The sequence below is a fragment of the Carcharhinus amblyrhynchos genome, unplaced genomic scaffold, assembly GCF_965287045.1.
Source record: "Carcharhinus amblyrhynchos unplaced genomic scaffold, sCarAmb.v2.hapA scaffold_47, whole genome shotgun sequence".
In the NCBI taxonomy this organism is placed as follows: domain Eukaryota; kingdom Metazoa; phylum Chordata; class Chondrichthyes; order Carcharhiniformes; family Carcharhinidae; genus Carcharhinus; species Carcharhinus amblyrhynchos.
The window spans coordinates 261647-271394 of record NW_027649788.1 but is presented as its reverse complement, the minus strand read 5'-3'; the positions used below and the strand labels follow the sequence as shown (position 1 = coordinate 271394).

At 42.0% G+C, this 9748-nt stretch overlaps 1 protein-coding gene across 1 annotated transcript; it reads right to left on the bottom strand.

Annotated features, from left to right (window-relative positions):
- Positions 1-3091: 3091 nt before the first annotated feature.
- Positions 3092-5722, bottom strand: LOC145337348 (uncharacterized). The gene has a single exon (XM_080182139.1). It carries the CDS (start codon positions 5123-5125, stop codon positions 3092-3094), a length of 2034 nt encoding a protein of 677 aa, XP_080038265.1. The 5' UTR covers positions 5126-5722.
- Between the last annotated feature and the right edge of the window lie 4026 nt (positions 5723-9748).

Below are 9748 nucleotides of genomic sequence, written 5' to 3'. Positions count from 1 at the left end.
CTCTCCTGATTCAAAGAATCATTGCATCTCTACAGCACAGAAGGAGGTCATTCGGCCCATCGATTCTGTACTGACCACGGTCCCACCCAGGCTTATTCCCATAACCCCACACATTTACTCTGCTAATCCCCCTGACATTAGGGTTAATTTTTTGTGCCCAATCAACGTAACCCACAGATCTTTGGCCTATGGGAGGAAACTGGAGCACCCGGAGGAAACCCACGCAGACAGGGGGAGATTGTACAAACTCCACACAGACAGTGACCCAACGCTCGGATTGAAACTGGGACCCTGGCGCTGTGAGATAGCAGTGCTAACCACATTGATTTCTTAAGCTCCATCCTGCATTTTCCATATTCTACTATTGCTTCCGCAGACTTACTCCTCATACTTATTAAAACAAAACTTTTCTTTCTCATTATATCTTGAATATCCCTGGTTACCTTTCATAACCATTATGTCTGCATGCCGTGGCAGAGACATACCTCACATTTAGTTGATCTTTATCTACAACCTAGCTATGCCTGCAACAATACATTCTTCATTCTGTCCTTTCCTTCTCTATGAATGGTATGCTTTGTCTGTTTAGTGCGCAGTAAAATCACCTTTTTTTTCCTGTATACTAATTGATGTAGCAATAATAAATCAATTCAAATCAAATCAAACATTATATTACCCAGCTGCACTTCCATGGTTTATCTCGTCATTCTGCACATTTACCATGCTTACTCCAATCGACACATATTTTGTCACTAAGAGGCAATTTAGCACGGCCAATCCACCTAAGCATCAGGTCATTAGGACTTTCATTGTTTCTCCGGAATATCAGAGTTGATGCTTGTAATGTCCGAACATTCAAGCACGATAACAAGTTGAACTTTCTTGAGAAATTTCAAGTTAAACATGATAGATTGTTTCAATAATCTTAAATCTTACAGCTTCTTTAAAATAAATTTTGTACACATTCCAGGAAATTTAAAAAAAAAATGTGTTGACTGAATTGTTGGCCAGAATGTACACTTGCAACCAGCAGGGGGACACTCTAAAAATAGTAAATTGCTGTATGAAAGTCAGATGGTACGCACAGCATGATTGTATGTTTTTTTCCCCCCTGTTTTTCAGAATAATATGCCATCAAATATATATTTCCCAAATGGAAAACATGTCCTGCTCAGTACTAAAATGAGGTCATTGCATATTGTGGATGTAAGATTATACTTTCTGAAAATGGCCTCAAGATGGATTAATATCTCTGGAATGTAACATGAGACAGCAGATAATTAAGTGTGCAGAGCTTTTGATAGTGTGGCGAAAATTTGTTCAACATGGGTCCGAATAAAGAAGTTCATAGTCACCTATGATATTTTACCATCTTGGAATAATAATTCAGCACTTGAAGGACATGTGATCAGGTGGTAAAGGAGCAGGGCTTTTAAAGCTCTTGATTCCAAGTAAATCTGTTGGATTGAAATGGTGGTTTGAGACTTCTGACTGGTTTGAAACTGGGGGCTAAGATAAAACTGAAATAATTTTGTCAACTGCTATTTTACTGTGCTGATCTGCAACCAGCATGTTAACCCTGTATTCATAGATTCAAACATAATAACCCGGAACAGCAGCGTGATGCAAACTGAATAAAGCAAATCATGTGTGTGGAACACATTTGACCAAAAGAAAACACCTGGAGCAGTTGAACCATTGTTGCTGAAAGTCTACAAATGCAGACGAAATGTTCACATTGTTCCAGCTTTCAAGTTTACAGAGATCCAACTTCCAGGCTACTCGTCTTGAAGGGGCTTTAAAGTTTCGTGAGAACTTTCATTTCTACACTAGGATTGAAGAATGACCTCAGCCAAGACATCATCGGGCCTACATTTATATAGAACCCGAGTCACACGTTTTAGTTTCGTAATTACAATTTCAACTTCATTGGTGTCTAATCTTTGTGTGTGTGTGTGTGTGTGTGATTGGCAAGTGAGTTAAGTGAATGAGGCTTTGCCTTGGAAACATTTGGGGCACGTGTGTGTGTGATAATTAATAACTTTTATGGTCATTTTGTATTCTAGAGGATAATGCAGTGAGGGTGAGTTAACACACACAATTTACTTATTTAAAACAAAAATCCTGATTAAGAACTTGAAGGGACTACATAAAATCCTTTCTGGAAAACCATTGAGCCGTTGATCATGATGTAGAGGTTCATTGAACTTCAGAGGACTTTTTTTTGGAAGAACAAGTAAGTCATTCAACCGCTTGACTGGGAGAAAAGAACGGGCGGGCAGCCATATCACCATCCATCCAGTTACACGCGACAGCAGGAAGTAATTATTTTCTAAAACGTGCGAAACAAAAAACGGAAGAAGGCTATTCAGTCCTTTTCTTTACTTTTCAAGATAGACAGTGAAATCAGCGCCTGCGTGCACCCAGTTTCATTGTACGGATTGCAAAATTCATTTAAATCATGACTAATTTACAACTTAATAGCAAACGATATATTTTATTTTTGTTTAATTCATTCTGTGGATATGAGAGTTGCTGATTCCTAACTACCCTCCATTCCAGAGCACATTTGAGAACCAATCACACAGCTATGCATCTGGAGTCACATATAGGCCAGGCCACATAAGGAAGATAATTAATCCATAAAATTAACCAAATGGTTTTTTAAAATAATCGGCAACAGTTTTATGGTCAACATTAGACTTTTAAAACTGGAGTAGTAGTTACTGGAGGCAAATTCCACCATCTATCATGGTGAGATTCAAACCCAGGTCCCTGGATCTTCTCCTGTGTCTCTAGATTACAATGCGGTGACAACATCACGACGCTACTGCCTCTCTCTTTACGGGGCTAGTCTCATTACTTATTCTGATTGGCAATAACACATTCATCCATTACACTCACATCTCTTACGTTGAACAAAATATCAATATAGTCAACTGACATGTCCCCATAATTGAACTCCTTTAGCACCAGCTCTAACCATGTTCCAACTATATTCAGCCAATGCCTATGGGGCATTTAATTCCACAAGGAATTGTTGGAGGCTGTCGTTTGTCATGTTCCACAGGAGACCATTCAGATTTTCATGTCATTCTCTTTTCCCAACCTCACTGTCATCTGTCGCAGACTTCCCGGGACCCGGCTGGTTCCGCTCCGATCCACTCCCTTCCCCTTGATTACTAGAAAAGGAGCTGGAAGAGAACAAGCTTGAAAAGTTAAATTTGAAGTGAATGGGAACACCCGCAGCATCTCTGCGGAAGTTAATTTCCGAGTTCTGAAGTGCCTGAAGTACAGCTGGTGTTTGACCATCACACGACGTGACCATGAGCTGGGGAATGAATCTGCTATCCTTAAAATAGGGTTTAATATGATTGAGGTTCACATTCTCCAGCGAAGAAACTGCTGACGATTTTGCCATTACACACAGACAATTACATTGTTTAATACTGGTGTGATCTTCGAAAAGTACATCGGAGTAGTGCAGTAATTCTTCATTGAATTCCACAATGGTGAGAGAATATGGAACTCGGAAACCCTCTTGGTGATTGATTTCATATTGAATCATTGAATACTCATTATTGCTACCTGCACTCTGATCCTCAGAACTGCCAGCGACTTTGAACCTGATCTGGTCCATCCACTCCACACCCAGGATGTAATTGATCAGTCCATTGATTAGGTCATATTTCCCTGAATCCCTTTTCCCAGTGACAATGATGGTCCGAGAATTGGCCGAGTTCCTGGCTTCACCAAATATACACTTTCTCCAGCATTTCAATGTCGGCGACAGGATCAGATTAACAATCCCATTGCTACACGAAGAGTCGGATAAATAGATAGGGAGATAATACTCATTCTCCATTTTCTCTGTCAAGGGGAGCTGGTAGACTTCTGGACACCCATCATTTATCAGTTTGCTCATTTTGCGTGCACGTTCTACCAATTGATTTGGGACCCTCTGTCTGGAAGTTACAATCACCGTCTTCTGACTTGAAGCACCTATGCCAGCTTTTCCACAAAGAGCGGACACCTGGACCCTGTAGGAAGTATCAGCGTCAAGGTTGCTCAATGTACATCTACAAACCGGACCTTCGTTACTTTGCTCCGTCCATGAGTCCTGCTGACAATTCTGTTTCTGATATTTGATTAAGTAACATTCAATATTCACACCATCAGCGACCCGCACTGGAGGGGCCCAGGTAATGGTTAGTGATGTTGGTTGAACTTTGGATACGGAAATGTCAGTCGGCGGAGCAGCAGGAAGAGTGAGGGTACAGGCAGTGGGATCACTGAGCAAACCTACCCATGCCTTATAAATATAGACCGACCTGAACTGGTACTGATGGTATGGTTGCAAACCAGACACGGTAAAGGTCTCACTACAATCCACCGTGTTCTCCACAGACCAATCCTCATCTTGTTCACACCTGTATTCTACCCTAAACATTAGCACTGGCTCAGCATTACCTACAGGGGCCTTGAGATGTAGCGTGACAGTGGAATCGCTTGTCCCGACAATCTGTGGAATCTCAGATTTTTGTGGTTTAAACGCCTTATTTACCAACATTCCCTGTTCATACAGGAAAATTGATGCCCCAGTGCAATTTTTATCATCTATTGAAGTTATTGCGATCTTGCAGCTCTCAGTGCGCATATTTCCTCCACCAGACATGTTGGGTTTGGCGAATTTCAGGAACAATCTCGCCAGTTTCCTCATTTGTTGGGAGACTGAAATGACATCGAACCAATCCTCATTGGGCTGACATGTGTCATCTTGCGTTGTGTGACCTGGCTCTTTTGAAGTTAGTGCGTCTTTCAAATAATTGCTTAAAACCTGTAGATATGTATCTTTATCATGCAGTGAAGTGAAGGTAAAACAGACAACGTTTTCAACCATTGGATTCACCAAGAAACTGTCCAGCTGGCTCCTTGTTAGAATATCCACTCCTCCCAACCTAGCCAGATATGCATTCACTGTGTTAATGTCCTTCTCTCTCTTCCCAATCCAAGTCGTCAGTGAATGGTTGTTGAATGGAGATCGCTCCTTCGTTAGCTGATGGGGAGTTCTGATCACAAACACGACATGCGCATGAGAACACCATCCGCCACGTACACAGTACATACTTTTGCAACTCGGCCAACGTTGTCTACCGGATACGCTGCAGGAAAAGATGTCCCGAGGCTTGGTACATTGGGGAAACCATGCAGACGCTACGCTAATGGATGAATGAACACAGCTCGACAATCGCCAGGCAAGGCTGTTCTCTTCCTGTTGGGGAAGACTTCAGAGGTCACGGGCATATGGCATTCTCCATGAGCATTTTCCAAGGCGGCCTTCACGACACACGACATGCAGAGTCGTTGAGCAGAGACTGATAGCCAAGATCCGCACACGTGAGATGCCCTCAAGCAGGATTTTGGTTTCATGTCACACTATTTGTAACTCCCATGACTTGCCTGGGCTTGCAATATCTCACTGTCCTGTCTGGAGACAATACACATTACTTTAACCTATGCTTAATGCTATCTCCAATCACATTGTCTGCATCTTTAAGACTTGATTAACTGTAAAGACTCAAATTCTAATCAGTATTTTGTAAACTGGGTGTCTTTATATGCCTGCTTGTGATCAGAACTCCCCACTCACCTGACAAAGAGGCAGAGCTCTGAAAGCTAGTGGTGTTTGCTACCAAATAAACCTGTTGGACTTTAACCTGATATTGTGAGACTTCTTACTGTGTGTACCTCTCCAGTGGCCAAGGAGGAATCAACAATTTGTGTCTGTGCCCCTGCAGTTTCCACTCAGACAACATGCTCGGTCACATTTCTTCTGAACCTATACACCTGTCCACTTTTAAGCCCACCAATACCCCTAATACCTCATCCCTCCCCACGGTAAATTTCTCTGGAACCTTCCAGTCTCTCTCCCCGAGTTCCAAATCTACCTCCTCATTCTCATGGCCGAAGACATATGTGAAATATTCGTTTAACACCCTACCAATTTTCTCTGCGTCCACCCACAGATTTTCTCTTTGGTCCTGAATGGACCCTATTCTTTCCTTGGTTAGCCTCTTCCCATTGATATAGAATATCTTAGTATTTTGCCACTTTTACCAGCCAGAGTTTTGTCATATCCTGTCTTTGCTCTCCAAAATCATAGAATCCCTATATTACAAGAAGGCTATTCGGCTCATTGAGTCTGTACCATCCACGATTCCATCCAGGCATATTTCCGTAATCCCACACATTTACTCTGCTAATCCACCTGAAATTAGGCTCAATTTAGCATGGCCAATCAACTTAACCTGCACTTGTTTGATCTGTAGGATGAAACCTGAGCACCCAGAGGAAACCCACGCAGACAGTGTGTAAATTCCACACAAACAGTCATCCAAGACCAGATTTGAAACTGTGATCCTGGCGCTGTGAGGCAGCAGTGCTGACCACTGTGCCAGCATGCCACCAGATTGATTTCTTAAGCTCCATCCTGCACTTTCTATACTCCACTATTGCCTCTGCAATCTTACTCCTCTTATCTTTGTTCAAAAAAATACTTTCTTTTCTTTTCATTGTATCCTGAAAATTCTGGTTATTGTCATAATCACTGTGTCGCAATGCCGTGAGGTGGAGCTATCTTGCATTTAGTTGATTTTTTTTTTCTCTACAACCTAGTTATGGTTACAACACAAGATTCTCCATTCTCTCCTTTCCTTCTCAATTGTATGGTATGCTTTGTCTGTTTAGTGCACAACAAAAACACGTTTTACTGTATACTAATTGATGTACAAAAATTAATCAGGTTAAATCAAGTCGAATAGTGTATTATCCAGATACACTTCCATTGCTTACCCCCGTCACCCTGCATACTTACCATGCCTAATCAACCTAACCTATATATATTTCCTCACTATAATGCAATCTAGCACGAGCAATCTACCTAATCATCAAGCCATTAGGGTTTTTATTATTTCTCCAGAATTTCAGGGTCAATGGTAGCAATAAACATGAAGAGGGCCTAAAACTCACGTACGATAACAATTTGAAATTTCTTGAGAAATTTGAAGTTACCAATGCCAGGTTGTTTCAATAGACCTTAGTCTTACAGCCTCTTTAAAATACACATTATACACATTGCAGGAAATAAAAATGTTTTGGCTGAATTGTTAGTGAGAACATGAGGGGTACGTCCTGCCTCACAAATCTGATTGAATTCTTTGAGGAGGTAACAAATTGTGTGGACGAAGGTAGAGCCGTTGATGTTGTATACATGGATTTTAAGAACATAAGAACATAAGAAATAGGAGCAAGAGTAGGCCATTTGGCCCTTTGAGCCTGCCCTGCCATTCAATAAGATCATGGCTGATCTGTCGTGGCTCAGTTCCACATTCCCGCCCTCTCCCCATAACCCTTAATCCCCTCTCTTATCAAAAACCCATCAACCCGCGTCTTAAAAATATTTAGCGAGGCAGCCTCCACCACTTCAACGGGCAGAGAATTCCAGAGATTCACCACCCTTTGAGTGAAGAAGTTCTTCCTCAACTCCGTTCTAAACCACCCCACCTTTATCTTGAGGCTGTGCCCCCTAGTCCTACTGTCCTTTCTGAGCGGGAAGAGTCTCTCCATCTCTATCCTATCCATCCCATTCATCTTGTACGTCTCAATGAGATCTCCCCTCATTCTTCTAAACTCCAATGAGTACAAGCCTAGTTTATTCAGCCTCTCCTCATAGCTCAACCCCCTCAACTCCGGTATCAGCCTAGTAAACCTCCTCTGCACTCCCTCCAAGGCCAAAATATCCTTGCGTAAGTACGGTGCCCAAAACTGCACACAGTACTCCAGCTGTGGCCTCACCAATGCCCTATACAGCCGCAGCAAGACCTCCCTACTTTTATATTCAATCTCCCTCGCTATGAAGGCTAGCATCCCATTCGCCTTCCTGACCACCTGCTGCACCTGCAAGCTGGGTTTTTGCGACTAAGTTCCCCATGGTAGGCTCATGAAGAAAGTAAGGAGGTGTGGGATAGAAGGAAATTTGGCCGATTGGATAAGTAACTAGCTGTCTCATGGAAGACAGAGGGTAGGGAAAATTTTCAGACTGGAGACCAGTTACCAGCATTATACTACAAGGATCAGTGTTGGGTCCTCTGCTATTTGTGATTTTTATCAATGACTTGAAAGAGGGGGCCGAAGGGTGGGTTAGTAAATTTGCTGATGACACCAAGATTGGTGGAGTAGTAGATGAGATGGAGGACTCTTGTAGGCTGCAAAGAGACATTGATAGGATGCAGAGCTGGGCAGAAAAGTGACAGATGGAGTTTAACCCTGACAAGTGTGAGGTGAATCATTTTGGTAGAACAAACTTGAATGCGGATTAGAGGGTCAACGGCAGGGCTCTGATGAATGTGGAGGAACAGAGAGATCCTTGGAGTTCATATCCACAGATCTCTTGAAGGTTGCCACTCAAGTAGATAGAGCCGTGAAGAAGGCTTATAGTGTGTTAGTGTTTATTAACAGGGTGTTTGAGTCTAAGGGCCGTGGAGTTATGCTGCAACTATACCAGACACTGGTGAGACCACATTTTGCAATATTGTGTGCAGTTCTGGTCACTTCACTATAAGGCGGATGTGGAAGCATTGGACAGAATGCAGAGGAGATTTACCAGGATGTTGCCTGGTTTGGAGGGTAGGGTCTTGTGAGGAAAATTTGAGGAAGCTGGGGCTTTTCTGTTTAGTGCAGAGGAGGATAACAAACGGCTTAATAGAGATTTATAAGATGATGAGGGGGATAGATAGAATGGACATGCAGAGACTATTTCCTCGGATGGATGTAGCTGTTACTAGGGGGCATAACTTTAAGGATCATGGTGGGAGATGTAGGAGGGATGCCTGAGTTAGATTCTTTACTCAGAGAGTGGTTGGGGTGTGGAATAGACTGCCTGCGCTTTTGGAACTTTCAAGCCGTTATTGAATAGGCACATGGAGAACACCAGAATGATGGGGAGTGGAATAGCTTGATCTTGCATTCGGACATAGCTCGGCACAACATTGAGGGCCAAAGGGCCTGTACATTGCTATGTTCTATGTTCTATCATATGCTTGCTGCAGTTTGCCACCATCAGGGAAACTGTAAATATAGTAGATTGCTGTATGAAGGTCAGAAGGTGTCCACAGAACGATTGTATGCTTTTTTTTTCCTATTTTACAAGATAATCAAGAAAATGTATTAACAAATATATATTTCCAGTGGGGAAACATTTTATACTCATTACAAGCATGAGGTCATTGCATATTGTGCACGGTAATTTCTTACTTTCTGCAAATGGCCTCAAAATGTATTAATATCTCTGGAATTTAACATGGAACAGTGGATATTTAAACTGTGGAGATCATTTGATGGTGCGGCAAAATTTTTATTCAACATGGGTTGGAATAAAAGAGTTCACAGCCATTTTTGATGCCTTACCATCTTGGAAAAAACAGTTCAGTTCTTGAGGAATATATGAACACATGATGAAGGAGCAACACTCTGAAAGTTTGTGGTTACAAATAAATCTGTTGGACTTTAAACTGGTGTTGTGTGACTTCTAACTGAATTAAAATTGGAGGCTAAGAGTAAAATCACTTTGTCAACTGCTATTTTATTGTGCTGGTTTGCAGCCAGAATGTTAACACTGTGGTCACATATAAAAAAACTAGTCAGCACGATGCAAACTGAATAAAGCGAATCATGTGTGCGAAACACATCT

What these genes read in the sequence shown, in the direction of transcription:
- LOC145337348 (XM_080182139.1), bottom strand. Translation starts at nt 5,125, where the DNA reads ATGTACTGTGTACGTGGCGGATGGTGTTCTCATGCGCATGTCGTGTTT.